The 21,672-nt window shown below is 43.9% G+C and overlaps 1 protein-coding gene and 1 long non-coding RNA gene across 2 annotated transcripts in view; one reads left to right on the plus strand and one right to left on the minus strand.

Moving 5' to 3' along the window:
• AATF (apoptosis antagonizing transcription factor) overlaps positions 1-6,544 on the minus strand; it is an 813,649-nt gene extending 807,105 nt beyond the window's left edge. Inside the window, exon 1 of the mRNA XM_069614687.1 lies at positions 6,364-6,544. Coding sequence (XP_069470788.1) covers positions 6,364-6,448 — 85 coding nt within the window. The 5' untranslated portion in view covers positions 6,449-6,544. The remainder of the gene's footprint in view (positions 1-6,363) is intronic.
• A 22-nt stretch (positions 6,545-6,566) lies between these two features.
• LOC138487991 (uncharacterized) lies at positions 6,567-9,816 on the plus strand. The gene is made up of 2 exons (XR_011274565.1): positions 6,567-6,947; positions 9,477-9,816. It is a non-coding gene; the product is annotated as an uncharacterized lncRNA (long non-coding RNA).
• The last annotated feature ends 11,856 nt before the right edge of the window (positions 9,817-21,672 follow it).

A 21,672-nucleotide genomic window follows, 5' to 3' on the forward strand; every position in this document is an offset into this window, starting at 1 on the left:
AATGCAATGATTAAATGTGACGACTATACATTACAACAAAAAGGAAGAATAACAACATCAAGGATGAAGCTCAAGAATTAAAAAGTTATGTTAGTTAATATTTCAGTGAGACGAACGACTGGATCAACTAAAAACCCATGATATTCGTGTGAGGTTAGAGAGTATGAAAAGGAATCACTCAATCTCTTTTGCATCACAAAACGAATTAAGAATCAAAAACAGAGTGTGCATCAAATCAAACATACCGGTATTTGCTGAAATGAAACCATGACAATGTATATCAGAGTAAAAGATGTATTTTCTTTTTTTTTTTTTTTTCTTTAAACATTTCAAGGGTGAGAGCAGATTTGCAGGTTAAGAATTTCAGGTAAGAGTAAGTTACTTCCCATTTCTGAAACAATTTAATAAATGTTTTTAGAGAGCGAAAGTGGAGTTCTCATTCCGACTGGCCCATGTCATATATTTAATTGTTTTTTTAAGTATTCTTTTCCATCCCAACTACAAACTCTTTGTAGCTAACCATTCCTGTAAATTAAAAGAACAGTGTATGATAAGCCAGCTTCTTGTTAGACAGCACAAAAGTAGAGAAACTCTTTGCAGAAGATGTGACACATGAAACTGGACTGATCAAATGCAGTGCAGGTGGAATAATGGATCAGGCCATGTGTACCCGTTACACCCTACGTGCTCTTTTAGGAATACTGGCCAGATTTTAAGCAGTAAACTACACCGGTTTGCAGTTTACCTGGAGCCATGTGTAAAATATTGAATTGTATACATTTGTAGTCACAGATGGATGGTAACAAAAAAAAAATCATTATTTTGAGTGGTTATATAAAAAGGCAGCAAGAAAGTAAACGGATTACGAAAATGAGCTACAAAAGTAAGCCACAACAGTGACTTAGGTTTTTGCACCAACAAGGATTCTCAGGCAGATTTAAACTGAACTGAGTGTTGCCTGTGCTTGCTGTTCCGTGCATAGCAACAACCATACCATCAAGATTTGTTTTGCTAAAGTAGCATTGTGATTAATCTACAAAACTCGTGTGCAACATTAACTACTTTTAAAAACCAAATAAAGTAACTTCAATAAGGTTTGTGTGGACTACAAAATCTGGCCTGGATGTTATAATCAATGGCAATTTTAGAGACAGAAGAGGATATTGTGTTACCATTTAAAATAGTGCTGCCGGATATGCTATCTTGGCACACAATGGCCATCGAGTAATACATTTTTACAAAAACAAGCTGCAACAAGAAAGCAACATCTTTTAGTCCTCCCAGTCCTTCATTCCCACTCCTCCCCTCTCCTCCTTTCTGTTACTGCACTTGCACAACCCGAAAGTCTCAAGACCTAGTAGGAACGTTATTGTTTTGTTTTTTCCCTCACCTGAACCTTCCCCGCCCTTGTCTTGATGCGCCTTCAAACACCATTTTGCCATACATGCGCATTATAAATACCCAATAAATGAATACAAATAAATGTTGGGTGTTCCTAAGTTACATGAGGCACCAATAAGATGGCGAGCACACCATTTATTTATATAGCGCACAAAGCCCAAAGGCATCTGGGCACATTAGCTTAAGAGATTGGTTACAGAATGAGTTTGTATCATAGTTACAGTCATACATAGACAGGTACATCACAAAGGTGGCAGAATACAGGTTACAATCTTATACAGCATTGCATTGTTTACATATCTATTGCAGCAGTAGTCCATTACACAGATTAAGGATGTTACTTAACGCAATGGTGCAGGCGAGTACATTCTGGAATGTGAGGCATAGCAATCACAGTTCATACAATGGTGTCGGTGTAGTGATTACCTGAGCAAGCTCTGGTCTAGAGTTAGTTGCGATCTTGAGCGAACAGTCTGTCCTCAAGGCTATTTATTTGGATTTGTATAGCGCACTGCAGCCCAAAGGCATCGAGGCGCTGTTACATAGAAATGTGACTAGGCTTAGTTCAGGGTTACATGCAAGGCAGCCCAACAAAATATTTTCTTAGCTACAAGTTACAGGAGGTTCATTGGTTAGACAAAACATACATATAGTTAGTTTCATACTGGCTAATGCTAGTATCAAGCCATATAGGACGAGACGCAAGGAGGGATACCAGAGGCATGGAGTTACAATATTTGGCTGCAATCACTGGAAAGCTGGAACCTCCCGCTTTTTGTCATCTAAATTTAGGTGTAGTGACTAGGTTGGCATACATGGATCAGGTAGCTCTATTGGACTGTGTTTGTGCTGTGCGAGGATAGGAAGAATCTGCTGGCCCCGATTAGTTTTGTAGTGTAGGCTGCTGAGGAGACTATGGCGTTAACTTGCATCCTTGGGGTCCGCGCAGAGTCAATCTACACACCTAAGATTTTTATCTCTTGGTAATGTTAATGATGTTACCGTCAACATTGAAGGATTTGTAAGGTGGGGGTAGTTTGTTCGGTTGATGTAGGCTTCCAATGATGAGTAATTCAGTTTTCTCATCATTGAGACATAACTCGTTCTGCACCATCCAGGCTTGGATTGTGAGGTATATTTTGTTTAGTTTGTTGGAGTCTGTGTCATACGAGCCAGTGACGGGTAGGGGTATTAGGGTGTCATCCGTGTAGTTTGTATACGCGACACACAGTTTGTCTATTTGGTCGAAGAGAGTCTCAGTGAACCCATTGTATAATGCAGGTGAAATGCGGGAGCCTTGTGGCACTCCACAGGAGACTGCGGCTGGGTTGGCACTGAGGAGGGAGAGAAGACTCACCGTACGATTGGAGAGGAAAGATTTGATCCACTCAATAGCTTTAAGTGAGAATTGAGCAGCTAGCTCCAGGTGTTGGCAAAGGATTTTATGGTTAACCAGGTCGAACGCTGCAGATAGATCTAGTAATAGGAGAACCGCTAGGCCCCCTTTGTCCTCGATTTGGTCCATTTGGATTTTAAGGTCCAAGAGGGCTGTTTCTGTTCCGTGGCCTGGACAGAAGCCCGATTATCTGAGGCCTAGTATTAGATTCCAGGAATTTGTGTATTTGTAGGTAGGTTACTCTGTCTAGTATTTTCAGGAGAAAAGGCACATTGGTGATGGGTTAATAATTGGTGGGGATGTTAGGGTCTACAGTCAGTTTTTAAGCAGTGGGAGTACCCAAGCTTCTTTTAGATTGTCCAGCACTTTGCTAGAAGCGAAGGAGTTATTGATTAGGGTGGTGATGAAGGGTGCTAGCTCATGAATGCAGTCTTTGATCAAGATGACTGGACAGAAGTCGCCTCGACATCTTGATGGTTTCAATTCTTTGATGATTTTAATAGCATCTGTAGCTGACACCGGTGTGAATTCAAATTTGTGAGCAAGGAGCCTGTGAGTGAGTTCCCTGGGACGTTGTTGTGGGCGAGTTTAGTTTTCTTAAGATTGTTTTGAGAAGGGCTTGAAAATTGGATTTTTTTCTTGTGCATTATGTTTCTAAATTGCAATTGCACTATGCACTTTATGTTTATCCCGTATTGCAGGATGATCAGTAGATAACTATGCACTTGAATTGTAGACATTTAACATTGTTTGGTTGTTTTTATGCTGTTTTACCATGGATTCAGCACTATGTGTATGTAATTTGATATGTGAACAATAAAGATTGATTGATTGATTTTATACTATCCTTGACCTGGCCTATCTCCTCATTGAGCTCCTAGATTGAGAGCAATCTACCCTGCTTGATCCTTCTACTGGGACGGTTGCCGTGACCCCATTTCTTCTTCTTTCTTGCTTGTTAAGAAGTCTAGGCCATGAGTCTTGATGAGGTCTGCAATGTCTACGGAGTGGGCAGGGAGATATCCAACATTGACGAGTGCTCCTTTCAAGTATGTCTTAGAGTCGATCTGTGCAGTGTCCTTGATGTTAGTTTTGGAATGTTCTTGTGTGTTGGTTTTATTGTGGTGCATGGGTTGGTTCAGCCGGGTTTCTTCAACCTCCAGGGCGTTCCAATACTCGGGTACAGGCTGATACTTGTGGGAGGAGAAATCCTGACTTCCTTGGGGGACAGATTGGTTTCTAAAGGTAAAGGGACGGGTAGGCATTGATCCATTTTTAAAGGTAGGGTGTGTGCGGGTGGGGAGGCGAATATTTCTCAAGATGGTCGAGCATGGGATTGAGTGGGGAGAAGTGGGCCATTTGTTCCTGAGCTCGGGGTTTGAATTGTTCTCAGTCTGGGTGTGGGGGTGTGATTTCGGTAATAAGTACTTTGGCGGGATGGAGTGAGAATTGGAGGGAGAGAGGGTGCAATTTGTAATCTCTGTGGGCTAACGGTGGGCATGGAACTTCCGCTTACAGTTAATTGAGAAGTGATGAGTGTAGCAGGATGCCGTGTAAGGGTTAATGGCAACTTCATGCTGTCGACGGGATATGGGTTAGTCCCAAGCATTTGGTCTCTTCAGTATTAGGGTATGGGTCAGGATTTAGAAGGGCCACGTTGGGTATATTGGGAGTGTAGCAGGTGCATGGGCCACGTCGGGTATATTGGGAGTGGAGCAGGTGTGCTGAGATATGGGATCCTATAATCGGGAGGATTATATCCTTGGAATGCAGACACCAATTGCTGGATACATTTTCTTATACCCAAACTGGAACGATTAAGCAACTATGTTGGAAAATCACTCAGACAAAGAATGGTAAAATTCAGTCAGATTCAAATATATATTGCACTGTAAAGGGGCCCAGTGCTGTATGTACAACAACTTCCTCTAGTCAATACCCTATAGCTCCCTCCCACAGGTTTATATCTAGTATGCCCCTTGATATAGTCCTATAACACTACTTTCCATGCCACAACAACCCTCTCACATTGTCCACATAGGATTTCATATTATAATTCTGCTTCTAAAGTGCCTGAACAAGTAGGTGGGTTTATTGGCACAAATTGGCAAAAACATCCAGGTTACAGTGATGAAACTAGGGAAAGCATGGTAGTCATGGTCTTTCTGCAGATCAAATTGGTTTCCAGAGAGCGACAGAGGTCTATAAAGTTATGGCCAAGCCCAAAAACGACATCCAGCTTTGTTTAGTTTGGGCAATTAGGTGGCGCTAGTGCCCAACCAAAACTATTGCATTACAGCACACATAGGGAGTATTGCCAGATAAGGAGGGGCACAAAACTTGTAGATGCTGTTTGGATATTTGCCCACCCATTCATCACCCATGACCATGCTAATCCCTATAGCTTTTTTTCACACAGGTCCTGCTCCACCCTGCCAAAAACACCACCTCATTGGAACTCTTGGCGCGTGCTTTAATCAAGCTTTAGCATCAAACTTTGCACTCGAAGTGCCCGGCAGTGTTTTTCAAAGCCTTAATTGGAGCTGTAATCCTGCTACTATTTACTTCCTTACTCTCTACACTGACCTGGACTACAGTCCCTAGGGCGTTCAATCCACAGCGCTTGGAGATAATACCAATTGTATATAAGGCGCTGTACAAATGCACAATAACATAAAAAGGCCTGCCTTTAGCCACTCTATTTATAAGCACTATGCGTGTCCTTCTCCGAAGTCCTGTTAAAAACACTCAAATGCATAGGCAATATTTCTGGCTTGTGTATAAGTATTAGGCACCTACCAGGCACTGCTATTAGACACCCAAGTACTCAAACCCTTTTGCAGCTGCTACCTTTAATGTCCAGTTAATACCACCACGGAAGTGTCTAGCAAGAGCCTTTCCAAAGCCTAGACAAACGCCCAAACTGCATTGCCAATGCTTCTTTAAGTTTGAAGATGGGATCATCAATAACATCCGATTCCCAGTAGGGGACAGCTGTTGCAGTCTGAAAAACAGACATCTGATGAAACAGGTGCCTGTGCATGCTCACGCCTTACCTGCCCATTTCATTAAAGAGTGCCCCTCTGATCGATCTAATGCCTTCCGCAAAGACTCCTACGATCACAATCCACTCATGGCACAAAACAACTTTCTTTTAAGTACCTAGAAAACCTTCAGTTTGTAGCGTGTGCTATATATTAATTATCAACATGATATTCACATAATTGTCTCTCCCAAATACAGACCCCTGCTTCTGTTTTTACCAGCCAACATGTAACAACTTGACTCCTTCAACATCCCTCGACAGCATGCCTGCTTTGCTCCTTAAAAAACTGTCCTACATAAGTGCTCTCTATCACTTATAGAAATAAAGGTGCTAACCTTGCTCGACTCCCCTATGTTATTCGCTTAAAAACGTAAAAGCCCATTATACAGACTGTTACAGTCCTATCCCCGTGCAACATTAAACGCTCCGGCTTACATATCACCGCTGTCTACTTATCTTCTTGCACCCACGTTCACATAGAATCTTGCACGAACGCCCCTCTCTATTCCACCACTCTTACCGTGGTCAAGCTCGTCCTCCGGGTCCGCAAGACTTGGTAAAGGGTTCAGGAGCCTCTCCAGCTGCAAGGATAAGGGCGCTGCCATCTTTGAATAGCATCACACTGTGATAGATTGGTTTCACAGTGACGTTGCAGGTTAAAGCTAACACTTCCGGGGCATTTGTGGCAGCACTAGAACGGTAGTGTCTAGTTCCCATCCAAGAAACGGGCCATGGCAACGCCCCGCATACTCTTCTTCACGTGACTTTGGGCACGTTAATCTTTCCCTACCATGAATTTAGCGTCAACGTCATCTTGTCCTTCATTGTAATGTTCGTGAACGGAAACTGGGGAGACGTCGGCTGCCAGGCTACAAGAGCAACCTGAATCTGCATGGTCTTGTGTGGCTGAGATTAAAATGGACATACCGGGAAAGTTACTTTATGATACCATATTCAGCGTCCGACTTCATTTTCTCCATCATCGTGATTTTCGTGAACGAAAACTGGAAAGGCTAGAAATTGGCATTTTCTTCGAGACACCGGGAAAGTTCCTGCAAGACACCATATGGAGCGACTCCTACTTCATCTTGTTCCTCGTTAGGGGTGCGGATTGCATTTACTTTAACAATCATTTTCATCTATTCAGCGTGGAAGGTATGGAGGGCTAAGCAACGGAACAGTACAGGGACAGTCGATTGTGGTGTTTTACTGGTCAACGGGGGGGGGCGGGCAGTAAAATAGAACTGATTTAAAGGGTAATTTACTGTTTGATGAGTGTGTGTTTGGATGGATGGTTTTAGAAGGGATCTCTCTGTTTGTGGTTCATGGGACACATGAGCATCTTGGTGTGGAGGAGGATGGGGGCATCGTGGTATGGGTCTAGATGGAGGGCTGGAGGCATCTTGGCGTGGGTCTGGAAGGGGATGTGGAATCTTGCCATGTGGAAAGGATGGGGCATCTTGCTATGTGGGGGGAGGATGGGGCATCATGGTATGGGTCTAGATGGAGGGATGGGGGCATCTTGGTGTGGGTCTGGAGAGATTGAACACATTGGTCTGGAGGGAGAGATGGCATCTTCGTGGGAGGGAGGGACGGGCATATTGGTGTGGGTCAGGAAGGATAGGGTTTCATTAGTGTGGGTCTGAGGGGACACAGTCGGGAGGGAGGGATGGGGCATTTTTGTGTGGATCTGGAGAGATTGGGCACATTGGTCTGTGTCTGGAGGGAGAGATGGCATCTTGGTGCGAGGGACAGGGGCATATTGGTGTTGGTCTGGAGGGAGGGATAGGGGCTCATTGGTGTTGGTCTGGGGGGCACATTAGTCAGGAGCGAGGGATGAGGCATCTTTGTGGATCTGAAGGATGGCATGGGGCATGTTAGTGTGTGGCGAGGGATTGGGGCATATTGGTGTGGGTCTGAAGTGCAGGATGGGGCATATTGCTGTGTGCAGGGAGGGTGGGGGCATCATGGTGGGGTCTGGATCGGAGGGGAGCATCTTGGATCTGGAATGGAGAGGTGGGGCAACTTGGTATGGGTCTGGAGGTCAGGATGGGGGGCATCTTGGTGTGTGGAGGATAGGATATCATGGTGTGGGTCTGGAGGGATGGAGCACCTTGGTGGGGTCTGGAATGGACGGATGGGGCATCTTTGTGTACCTCTAAATGGAGGGATGAGGGCTCATTGATGTGGGTCTGTAATGGAGGGATGGGTCATCTAGATGTGAGTCTAGAGGGCAGGATGGGGCATCTTGGTGTATTGATGGAGCGATGGGGCATCATAGTTTGGGTCTACAGGGAGGGGTGTGGCATTTTGGTGGGTTCTGGATTGGAGGGATGAGGGGATCTTGGCGTGGTCTAGAGGGAGGGATGGATGGGGCACATTGGTGTGGTTCTGGAGGGAGGGATCGGGGCACAGTGTGGGTCTGGAATGGTGGGATGGGTCATCTAGGTGTGAGTCTCGAGGGCAGGATGGGGAATCTTGGTATGTGGAGGGAGTGATGGGGCATCATAGTATGGGTCTACAGGGAGGGATGGGGCATTTTGTTGGGCTCTGGATCGGAGGGATGGGGCATCTTTGGTGTGGGTCAGGAGAGGTATGGTGGCAGTGTAGGTCTGAAGGGAGGGATGGGTCATCTAGGTGTGGGTCTGGAGGGCAGGTTGTGGGCATCTTGCTGTGTGGAGGGAGGGATGGTGGCATCTTGGTGGGGAATGCAATGGATGGATGGGGGCATATTGGTGTGGGTCTGGAACTGGTATGGGGCATCTGTTGGTCTGGAGGGTGGCATAAGTCATCTGGGTGTGTGTTGGGTGGGATGAGGCATCTTGGTGGGCATGGGACAGGGACAACTGCATCTGGAGGGTGAGATCTGGCATCTGTATGGGTCTGAAGAGTGTGATGGGGCATCTGCGTGTGGGTCGGAGGGTGGGATGGACATCTTTTTGGGGTCTGGAATGGAGGGATGGCAGAATCTTGGTGTGGGTCTGGAGTGAGGGGATATGGGCACATTGGTGTGAGTTTGGAGCAGGCCCTGCTCCTAGTCCAACCCCTGCCCCCCCCTAGAAAAGAGGCCTTGTCAGTGATGGAGTTTTTTCTTCCTTTTTTTTATTTTTCTTCAAAAGGTTGAATGTATTTTAACTATACGCAATTAAAAAAAAAAATTAAAATAAAAGTTAACCACCACTGGGACCCAGGGTACAGGGGGGGAGACTAGGGGAGTAAAAACAGGCTGGGGGATTTGGCGATTAGCATTCGGAGGACCTGCACTGCAGGCGGCCCAGTCAGGATTTGTTTGCTTGCCCTGGATAATGATGTATACCCCACAGACGAGAAAGCAGAAATGACCAGGGATATGGAGGGCCATTTACACCTCTAGGTGTAGGGTAGCATACTTGCTTAAGCTGTCATCCTACAACTGTCTAGCAAGATCCTGCGTTGCTTTTTTAACTGCACTTTTAATCTTATATTTCAAACCTCTAATTTATAAGGTAGCTATTGTTTCAAACCTATCAAGTTGATTCCTGTAATTTAATGTAGGTTTTTATTTGTGGAAATATACCTGTTGTTCCAATCATGCCTAATAAGATGGTTCACTGTAGAAAACAATAAATGACAGGTGGTTATGCTTGGACACAGATTTCTGCAGCAGGTGCATACACGGCTGAGGATCCTGATTACATTCACTGGAACACAAGATACCGCAAGCATGTTTAGGCCTTCTGGTCCAGCAGTTTGGGCAGGGCTGCTCACATTAGTGGAATGGAAGCCAGGACTGATTGGTAAATAATGGTATGGAAGCCCGACCGAAGAATTATCGTTGATCGTTATCGGCGTATCATGAGGAACTGATAAACCACATTTGAGTCATGCGATGTTCGTTAACTATAAATTACAATGAAAAACAAATCTCGTTAATTTCGTGGACTTAATCTCTTGTGAACGTTCTTTGATAAATAAAAGCACTTGTTACATTGCGGATTATTGATGTTTTCTTAAAAGATTCTATATTCCAATGCTATTTCATGCAAGGAAGAGAAGGTACGCTCTGTGTGAGGATATCTGTGTTTATCTTCCTGGTTCTGCGTGCATGGGTGATGTCGGGGCACGTTTGGCTACGCTGGCCACAAACGTAATGAAAATGGGGGGAGCAGATCGTTCAGACAAGTGATGTCCGCTTCAGGGGCAGGCAATCCGTATTATTGCAGCCAGGGCACTTGAACTTACGGCGATGCATCAACTGATAAGATTAGCACAAGATGGTCGCGCCCAACACATTGTTTTCGCATGTGTGAAAGTGAGGAAAAGTAAGGTAAGATGCATAGGAAAATATTTTATGATCGATCACATTATGCTAAACACGACATGCACGAACGATCGGGACAATAACATTTTTAGCGCACTTCCCCTTTAAGATTGATTCAGAGACTTACACCCATCAGACTGAGGGCCCTTCAAATTCCATTCAAAGTATATATTGTGCTGCATGAACTATTGAAGGCTGAAGTTGGCTATTGGGTGTAAGCCAGAACAATTGCATTGGGCCACAGATAGGATGGATAAAGGATGTTAGGAGGGACACGCATTCAATGGACGTGTTTGGTCGTTTACCCTTTCATTGCCATGTTAATCCCTATGGTATTCCTACCAACTACCTTGCCACTCCGTGATGAAACATTACCTCTTGGGTACTCTTTGAGGTAGCTCTGTCACAAAGTAACATTAAACTTCGTCTATATTGAGTCTGCTTGTGTTATATTAAGCATTCTTTTGAGTGTTTAATGACTTAATTGTTTCTGTAAATGATCTCATGTTGTAATAAAAAATCTCTTGATATGGTGTGCTTTCAGCCTCGCATCTGTTCGTTGCACTGGAATCCTAAAATGACCAATCGCAAAGCCAACCGTTTTGGCATTATTTGTATTACACAGACATTTGCCAGACAATATCATATGCCTATGTACTCGCATCATTTTCTAGATGTCCCCACCATATTGCCTTGTGGTACCCTCATGGCAGGGACTGGCAAATGCCTTTCCCATGTGTATTCCAAAGCCCTACCTGTTGGCTTTGCCGATGTGTGTTGGTTTCAGTTTATCTCCCCAAGTGAAAGTATATATGCCCTGATGTGGGAGCCTTGTTTGCAACACCTAGGGACTCAAATTGCACCTCACTGAGTGAGTTGGTCCAACAAGAACTTACCTGAACATATCAAGGCTAAGCTGGCAAGTATGGACCAACTTCAGATCATCTTCTCATACAGACTTAACAGTGGGGTTCTGACCTAAATAGTATGCATCTTTTTGTGGAGGCCTAGCCTGCCTGGCCAGAACCTTTTATGAAATGGGCAGATGAGTACTGCCTTAACAACATCATACTATTGGAGTAGCAATTAACAATGTTTGTATGCAAACTGAATGCATCATGTGTATTGTGGGTCTTGTTTGAAAAGTATGATATGACAGCTAGGTGTTTAGGCAGTGCCAGAAATGGAAGTTATTTACTGTGGGATCCCACCAGTAAAAAGGGGGATGGTGTGCGGGACTGGAGGATTGTTCCCACTCCGCCGCCCGTCCCCCCCCCACCCCTCATAAACATTTGGCCCTCAGAAGATTGATCATGAAACCTTGAAAATGACACAAGAAAAGAGCATTTCTTAATATGTTTCTGGCAAAGTATATGTTTCTGGTAAAGTATAAACAACGCACATCTGTTAAATGTAAAAAAGGGTATCGAAATATTTCCTGCAAAGTGCAATCAGAGGTGTATTTAACAGTCGGACAATGGACACATGCCCATGGGGCACCCTTGCTCTGCCTTTCTCCCTCCAAGTCAGTCAGGGCTGCACAGGTGCTCCTAGTGAGGCCTTATCTTTTTAACATGTCTCGGGTGCAGATTATTAGTGATGGGAAAAGGGAATTTTTCTTTACACTTTATATACGCTTTTAATAAGCTCTTTAAGTGTGATTAGAAATGATGGGGGAACAGAAGAAGCTATGTGAAACGATGACTTTGTTATTATTATTATTTCATTTATTTGTTTAGTTTTAAGAGAAAAACGTTACAAAATTTTTGTTATAAAATTACAATTATAATGCTTACAAACAAATTAATTACTAAAATTACAATAATTAAACGATGTTAAAAATTATACACTTTATCTCTTACGTTCTATTAAAATACATTCTAAAATCCTTGTCACTAGACTCACTTTTCATTCTTACATAGTGTTAATAAAACATCATCATTGGTTGTATCAATTGCAGTGCAATGATTTTTGTAGTTCTATCATCTTAATATAAGTAATCATTTTATTTAATGTTCTGTCATCATCAAGTTGCTGTCCAACTTCACATTCACAAACTTTCTTTTGATGCATATTCACAGATGGTATAATCTCATATGGACTGTCTCCAAATCAGTATTCAGGCAATATATCCAGAAGGCATCACTTTTAATGTAGTCATAATTATGCACCAAATCTCCTTGTGACAGACCACTCGGACTAGGCAGATAACTTGAACAAAGGTCAGTCTTTATTGACATTAAGAAATAAAAAAAAAATATTAAATCAAGTATCAGTTCTCTTTCCAGCCGAGATGACTCTGTTGGGTTTTCTGCAAGTGTAAGGCAGAAATCTTGGTTTAATCTTCGTAAGCCCACTGGTATGGACTTGTGGTCTCCTCGCTTCCAAACCGGTTCTGAAAGAAGAAAGAGAACTCATCATCAGTCCTTCGTCTTTCTTTGCTTTATATAGGGGCTGGCCACTCTTGACCCAATCAGGTCTCTCCTTCTGTCCGAGGATATAAAAACCCTCCCAAGCCCCGCGCCCTTCCTTCTGTGCTCCCAGTCGCCATGATGTCTCCCCGCCATGTGCCACAAGGTGAAGATTGGGGTTTATATAGTCAGAGGTCCCCAGCTTTGGTAAGGATAAAGTCCTTCTAATATCCTTTTTGGTCTCGTTTCTCTGTTTTACGAGTGTGAGGTTATACGGTTCTTTTGCTTCTCTTTGCCCCGTTCCCCGTTTGTAGCATCTTGGCCCAACAACTTCCCCCCGTTGGTCGTTCGTGCTGCGGTACACGCGGCCCAGGCCGGCAGACCCTTGCTCCGTCTGGTCTCCTGTGTCGTGGTTTCCGCGTTCCTCGCCCGTAGGACCCACGCCACTTCTCCACCCTGCTACCGGCCGTGCGTTAGGGTTTTCACTATCCGCATTCAGGCAACACAATTCGCGGATGGCACCCAGGTCTGCCCCCGACCACAAATGAATGCTTCCTTCAGTGTCCTCCACCTTCTCCTTTCGGCCCGTATGTTCAGGTTCGAGATCTGCTTCTCCAGTGTCCACCTCATTGCTTCCCGCGGGCCCCTCCGTTGTTTCCGGGTATTTGGTGTTCGCATGGTGTCGCATGGCCTCTGATGCAGTCTGGCTGTTACACACACCGCCCGAGGAATCGAGCCGCTCGGGCCGATCCATGCTCCGGGACAGACAGTCAGGAACCACCTGAAATGATGCCGGTTTATGTACCGTTTTGAAGGAGAATGCCTGCAGCATGAGAAACCACCTAAGAACTCTTTGATTGGAATCCTTGTTCGTGGCCAACCATTGTACGGGAGCATGGTCTGTGAAAACTGTAAAAGTTCTTCCAAACAGGTAATATCGTAAGGTCTCAATGGCCATTTGATGGCCAGACACTCTTTTTCTAACGAGAGTACATTCTCTCATGAGGTAGGAGTTTCCTGCTGATAAGGGAGACTGGTGTTAAGTCCTCTTCCGTTCCCTGTGACAACACAGCCCCCAAACCTGTTCTAGAAGCATCAGTCTGCATAAAAAACGGTTTTCCGAAGTCTAGACATTTCAAGACTGGCATAGTAGAAAGGATAGTTTTAAGAGACTGAAACACAGCTTTGGCTGCATCGTCTTGTAACACATTTCCCTTGTAGGTGGATTAAAAGGCATCCGTCAAGGGACCGGCAATGGTTGAGAACATGGGTATGAACCTTCTATAATAGCTTACGAATCCCAGGAACGCTCTTATTTGTTTCCGGTTACTAGGCATGGTCAGCTTTGTAATAGCCTCGACTTTGTGCACCTGGGGTTTAATAACCCCTCCTCCCACGAGGTAACCTAAATACTTTGTTTCTCTGACCCCAAAAATGTTTTTTTTTAGGATTGATGTGTAGTCCTGCCCTTCTTAGGGAGCTTATTACATTCACCAAATGTTCGAGGTGGTCCTTCCATCTTTTGCTAAACACGATAATATCATCAAGATATGCTGAACTGTATGCTGTGTGTGGGGCCAAGACGTTATTCATTAAGGCCTGAAAAGTCGCTGGGCACCGTGTAAACCAAAGGGTAATACGGTGAACTGATATAGCCCGGATGGAGTAGAGAATGCCGTCTTCAACTTGTCTTCTTCTCGTAGGGGAATCTGCCAATATCCTTTGGTTAGGTCAATTGTGCTGATATAATTGGCTGTACTCAGTTGCTCTATTAACTCATCGATTCTGGGTATGGGGTATGCTTGAAAGGTGGATATGGTGTTTAGTTTCCTGTAATCCATACAGAACCTGATGGATCCATCTGGTTTGGGAACTAACACGATTGGAGAGGACCAGTGGATGGTTCTATTACTCCCAGACGTAACATTTCTTCTAACTCAGCTTGTACTGCTGCTCTTTTTGATTCAGGCAGTCTGTAAGGGCGGATTCTTACTGTTTGGGAGGGGTCAGTGTGAATCTCATGCTCTACAAGGGACGTCTTCCCAGGATAGAAAGAGAACACTTGTTCCAATGATTGTAAATGCCTTTCCAGTTCTTTTTTTTTCTCGTGCTCCAGCTGTGCCCCCCATTTCACCGCCTGGAAAGCATTTTTCGGATTCGTCACCTCTAGTTGGTTTACCCCTAGGGGTTCTCTTCCTGGTTCCCTCCAACTTTTTAGGAGATTGATGTGATAGTTCTGGTGTTTTTCCCTCCTGTCAGGTTGTTCAACCAGGTAATTCACGGGGCCTAAGACGGCTGTAATCTTATATGGTCCTCTCCACTGGGCCAGCATTTTATTGGAGGAGTTAGGTAACAATACCAAGACCTTATCCCCTACTTAAAATGTCCTCCTCCTGGCGTTCTGGTTGTAATAGGTAGCTTGTGACACTTGAGCTCTTCCCAGGTTTTCTTTGGCCAACTCTCTAAGTTTAGTCAGGTGTTCCTTCATTTCTATGACATAGTCCGTAAGAGGTTTTTTCTTCCTCTTGTTCTTCCCAATCTTTCTTGGCTATGTCAAGGATTGTTTTTGGCTTATGTCGGAACAATGGCTCGAATGGTGAGAACCCCGCAGATGACTGTGGAGTGTCTCTAAGAATCATCAAGACCAAGACAACACTCTGTCCCAATCTTTTCCCGACGGTGCTGTTACTCTCTTGAGCATGGTCTTAATAGTTCTGTTGTACCTCTCAACTAGTCCATCCGTTTGAGGGTGATATACGGAAGTATGTAGCTGCTTGATACCTAGTTGCTTGCACACTTTTTCCATAACTCCCGACACAAAGTTGCATCCTTGATCAGTTACTATTTCGTTAGGCAGTCCAACTCGCGAAAAGAATGGAACCAACTGTTGGCATACTTGTTGAGCACTAATGCCCCTCATTGGGAAGGCTTCCGGGTATCTGGTGGCATAGTCCACTATGGCTAATATGAACTTGTGTCCATGGCTGTTAGGTTCCAAGGGACCAATTAGGTCCATTCCTATTCTTGTAAACGGTTCTTTTATAAGAGGCATTGGCTGTAGAGGGGCTTTGTGTGGTTTATGAGGACTTGTCTTCTGACAAATCGGGCACTCTTCGCAGTATTTAGTCACTTCTCTGTACACCCCTGGCTAAAAGAACCTTTTTAACAATTTCTCTTGAGTTTTTTCCCTTCCCAGATGTACACCTACCACGTCATCGTGGGCTAAACTTAGCACAATTGACCTAAAACTTTTAGGCACCAGTAATTGTTCCAATTCCCCTCTAGTTGAATCGTTAGTTATGCGATATATCAAGCCTTTCTTTGTTTTGAACCAGGGATATCCTGTCCCAATATCCTGGACAGGTACGGCCTGTTCTCTCGCATTCTTCAGAGTAGGATCCGTTAACAGTTCACTTCGAAATGACTTTACGCTGTCCTCTGGTAACCAGTCTCATTCCAATGTATTTGTTCCCTTCTTCCCATTGCTGTTTAGCTTCTCTAACCTCTTTCTGGGTTTTCTTTATATGTTTGGGAACGCCTGGTTCAATCTCGCTATGTGCATATGGTGCTGACTTTAACCATTCGGCTTCGTTTACACACTCTCCAAAGGTCGGTAAGTCAGTACCCAATAACACCTGGGCTGGCAAGTGAGGCATTATGGCGACTCATTCTGGAATTGACCCCATTAACTTCTAGGTCTTCTTCCTTAGAAGGATACACTTTAGTGTCCCCATGTACACATCTTATTTGAATTGGTTGTCTTCCCACCTCTTTAACCCCACTTACTTCCGGCCTTATGGCTGTTTGTTCACTTCCGGAATCAAGAAGACCTTGTCTTGGAGTGCCATCCACTCGGACTTCCACTAGATAAGGCTCCCTTCTTCTCCGGAATTCTCTGGACTGGGCACATCCAATCTCCATCGGCTCAGGCTTAGGTCTTCCCGGGCAGAACCGGGCTATATGTCCCCATTCACCGCAGTCAAAGCACTGAGGTTGCTTGTTAGAGGGGGGCCAGGCTGCTGTGCGGGTTTCCGGGTGACTGTTCTTGACTTCCGGGACTGGAGTTCCTCGAGATGCTGGTTTATGTACATCCAACGGAGCCAACCTGGTGGGGCTGGCCTTTTGGAAAGCCGTAGCAATGTCAATGGCTTCTGACAAAGTGGGCCGGTGTTGTTGACATACCCGCCGTTGCATAGCCGTGGGTAGAGCATCCACAAACTGTTTTAGTTTAACTTTGTCCTTGATTTCTTGAACAGTGCTAGCCGTTGGTATTAACCATTTATCACTTAAGTCATGTATTCTATAATACTATTGCCCTGTAGGCTTCCTCGTCTACCCCCATCCTTTCCAGTATGGTTTTCTTAATGTCTGCATACGTGGCATCGCCTGCAGGATTAGCAGCCTGGTATGCTCCTTGCATGGATCCAGTCAAGAGGGGACCAATAAACTGGCCCACTTTTCCACTGGCCACTGGGAATTTCTAGCTACCATTTCAAAATTGGTAAAGAAATACCCTGGGTCTTCTCCTGGCTGGAATTTCTGTAGCACGTTGGTAGGGGCTATGGAAGCTCCTCTGGTAGCTGTCATTGTCTCGGCGATCTGTTTAATGACATCTTGATTAGCCGCTTGTAGTTGTAGTGCTTGCTGTAGAGCCTGTCTTTCTGCCTGAGCTGGGTGGGTCTGCACCTGTAACGATTGCTGGAGTTGTTGCTGTCCGTCTGTGAGAGCTTTGATGAGGGCCTCCATGGCGTTTATGATCCCACCGCTGCCACCAAATTTGGTGACAGACCACTCCTAGGCAGATAACTTGAACAAAGGTCAGTCTTTATTGACTCCTTAAGAAATAAAAAAAAATATTATATCAAGTATCAGTTCTCTTTCCAGCCGAGACTCTGTTGGGTTTTCTGCGAGTGTAGGTCAGAAATCTTGGTTTAATCTTCGTAAGCCCACTGGTATGGACTTGTGGCCTCCTCGCTTCCAAACCGGTTCTGAAAGAAGAAAGAGAACTCCCCATCAGTCCTTTGTCTCTCTTTGCTTCGGCCACTCGACCCAATCAGGTCTCTCCTGTCCGAGGATATAAAAACCCTCCCAAGCCCCGCCCCCTTCCTTCTGTGCTCCCAGTCGCCATGATGTCTCCCCACCATGTGCCACGAGGTGAAGATTGGGGTTTATACAGTCAGAGGTCCCCAGCTTTGGTAAGGATAAAGTCCTTCTAATATCCTTCTTTTTGGTCTCGTTTCTCTGTTTTACGAGTGTGAGGTTATACGGTTCTTTTGCTTCTCTTTGCTCCGTTCCCCGTTTGTGGCGTCTTGGCCCAACAACTTCCCCCCCGTTGGTCGTTCGTGCTGCAGTACACGCGGCCCACGCCGGCAGACCCTTGCTCCGTCTGGTCTCCTGTGTCGTGGTTTCCGCGTTCCTCACCCGTAGGACCCACGCCACTTCTCCACCCTGCTACCGGCCGTGCGTTAGGGTTTTCACTATCCGCATTCAGGCAACACATTTCGCGGATGGAACCCAGGTCTGCCCCCGACCACAAATGACTGCTTCCTTCAGTGTCCTCCTCCTCCTCTTCCTCCTTTCCGCCCGTACGTTAAGGTTTGAGATCTGCTTCTCCAGTGTCCACCTCATTGCTTCCCGCGGGCCCCTCCGTTGTTTCCGGGTATTTGGTGTTCGCATGGCGTCCCATGGCCTCTGATGCAGTCTGGCTGTTACACTCCTAAATATATCATATACTCTGTGCTTAGTTCAGGGCACTGTAGCAGAACATGTTGAGGAGTTTCCAAGTTCTTAGTCTTTTTACATATTCTGCATATTCTTTCCTCCCGTGGGATTTTTTGTTGTGCCCCCATTATTGTTAACAGGGAGAGTTGATTAGTTCTCAACCTTAATCGGAATTGTTTAACTGTGGGGTTTGGACATCTTTTCAGATATCTTTCTGCTTGTAGGTATTTATGCACAATCCCAGATATGAGATTATAGTTCTTTAATTGTTCTAGGTATTCATAGTTTTTAGTCCAATCCCACGATTTAATCTTGTTATGTATATCCGTTTCAAAGTTGCATATGCCATCTTTTTGTAATATAATGGATGCCATTGAATTACATTAAAGATGTTGTCATGGATACTTTCAAATGTATCATTCCTTCTATTTCTGTCATCTAATAAATCCAATAGTTTACATTGTGGAGAAGAATGTATTTTTAGATGCAGTGATCCAGTCTTTATCCATAGTATGCTTTTTTAAAGATGTTAAACCTAATTTAAGACAGATATATTGTGTAGATGTACTTGGACTCAATTTGAGAAGTCTTCGCCAAAATCGTCCTTCTAATACGTCTAGCCAGTCAAGTTTTTCTATTGCTAATGCCTCAAGCCCATATAAAATCATTGGGCTGAAGCATTGCACTCCTTCTAGCGAGAACCCAGCCGTTTCTTTTGCAAATTTTACTATTAATTCTATACGTTTTATCGCTTTTGTTTGTTTATTTTCAATTATATTTTTGTAGTCTTTGTCATTACTCATATCTAGTCCCAGATAGGGATATGAATTCACATATTCTATTACTCCTAATTCAGTAAGCATATCTGGGTACGAAGCCTTTTTTGTAGAGAATGCCATTATTTTGGTTTTTCCCATATTTATCTTTTATTTTTGCATATTTTATTAATGATAAAAACATTTCGTTAATCCCTAGAAATGTGTGATTCATTAAGACCAGGTCATCGGCATAAATTAGACATGGAATAACTTTTCCTCCTCGTTTCGGGCAACACCCATGCACAGGGGCTAACCAATCTGGTAGATCTGCCATGTACAAATTATATAGTAGCGCAGCCATCGGACATCCCTTTCGCACTCCACAAGTAATGTCAATCGGAGCCGTGGTGCTGCCATCTATATCTAATCGTACTCGCGCTTGTGTACCTTGATGTAATTGTTCTACTATTGTGGTTAACCAGTTGGGGCATCCCCATTTCCGTATTTTATTCCATAGTCCTTTCCAATCGGTGCTGTCAAACGCTGCTGCAAAGTCTACAAAAATAACATATAATGTAGTGCCTCTCTGTTGTCTTGTATCATCGATACATGAGTCTAGGACCCTTACATTATGTGCAGTGCCAGCTCCTGGTCTAAAACCCGTTTGTGTGAAATGTAGGATCTCATTATTATTAGCCCACTTTTGGAGTTTTTGGGAGACAAAAGTGGAAAATAATTTGCCAGAAGCATCAAGCATTGATAATAAACAGTAATTTTCAGGTAATCCCCCGAGCCCCTTTCTTATGTATCGGAAGAATTATTGCCTGTGTCCATGATTTTGGTATTTGTTGGGCCTTACAAACTTTATTATATAATTCACTTAATATCACTGCCCATTCATGACTTTGTTATGCATTTCATTTCACTTTGGGTCTGCGTGGGATTTTTTGTAAGTTCTCATTAATTGGCATTCTGGAGCTTGTAGGCTTCCAGGCTTCCAATCGGGATGGTGAAAATAAAGCTACAATCAAATCATTTTGCTGCCACTTTTTCCACGCCAAAGCACTTGGAAAATTACCATCTATGATTGTAACTTAATTGGTAAAAGCAATCGGATTCCAAATCATGAATTGTGGGAGAGATTTACACTTTTCCAGACACATAGTGTATGTTTTGTTATTTACTTTTCCAGTACTTTGTGGAAACATTAAAACTGCCTGTAGAGGCCCTTTTGCAAAGAAGTACAAACAGGAGCTGTCCCCTCTATGCAATTTAGGATTCAAAACTAAATTTCTCCGATACTCTTTTTCATCAACCCGATTCTACATTGATGAACACATTGTTGGGTTGGTTTATCACGTGATTTATGCATTTTTAAAATAATCTGTATAAAAATGTGTATTTTATTTTGTTTGTGGTTTATTACAAACCTTTACAAAAGAAGTTAGCAAAGTAAGAAAAATAAACTAAAGAAATGGAAAGAGAAAATCCAAACACCGAAACGTACAATAACAAACACCATTTCATGTTCAGGGCTTTCAATCATTGGAATAAAAGTATGCAATTCATAACAATAAAACATGTTTTCTATAAATCATCCCCGTCGCTTGAAGTTTCTTTTACATACAGAGTAGCAGCAATGGTAAGCAAGGTATAAGCACCATTTCAAATTCTGTACAAAAAGTGACTTGTGTGCAAAGACTCGAAATTGTAAATCAAACTTCAATACATATTTGTAGCAACTTGAGCTGGGAAGAGGTGTGGTCAAGTACCTACATTTCTGGCTATGCTCAAATTCTGGCTTTACCACTTAACCAAAGTGTGTAATCCTGGGACAATCATTTAATCCCATTCTGTGCTTTCCTGCCAAAATTAGGAGCAACTAGAAGTGATTCAGTTTGCAGTATGGTGTAATAGATGGCCAGTGCATGGGTCGGGGCCCACCAAGGAGACATACACACATTTTTCTTTGGAAAATATAAGCCCACATTTATTGATCACAATTGTGAAATTAAATATCAAAGTAAACATGTCAAACAATAAGTCATCATAGACAATTGCATATTCTAAACATAGCTGAGCCATTTTACCTTGTCCTCCTGTATACGGACAGTTTTCTTTGCCGCAATTGTGAAGCTTTAGAGTACATTTGAAATTTATGCCTCTACGTTTTGTATCCATCCTCCTTCAATAAGCCTCAGATGAAGAGCTGGGTTTGGCTCGAAACACGTGTCAGCTGACCATTCTACATCAATAAATACACTTTTGTACTCTCCAAAACATTTTTGCTGTCATGATGCCTGCCCCCGGAAGACCAGGCCCAGCAGCCCCGGAAGCAGGCATCATGCCACTTGGAGCATGCCCAAAAGCCCCAGTTAGGGGCTGTTTGGGTGCAGTCCTGGTGCCCATGGCGCCAGGCTCATTATTGATAATTTACCATGCTGCATACTCACCTGAGGCAGACCATGCTTCATGAAGACTCAAGCCAAATGAGACTTAGGAGGGACTATTTTACTGACGGGACTATTTTGTTACTTGGGTGGGGCTGTGGAAGAATACTTACCTGGAACTTCTTCCAAGGCTATTTAAACAACGCCCGGACAGCCACTCGTGCTTCGCGTTATTCTGCTTGCTGCAAC

The sequence above is a fragment of the Ambystoma mexicanum genome, chromosome 9, assembly GCF_040938575.1.
Source record: "Ambystoma mexicanum isolate Mex_15411 chromosome 9, UKY_AmexF1_1, whole genome shotgun sequence".
NCBI classification, from domain to species: Eukaryota; Metazoa; Chordata; class Amphibia; order Caudata; family Ambystomatidae; genus Ambystoma; species Ambystoma mexicanum.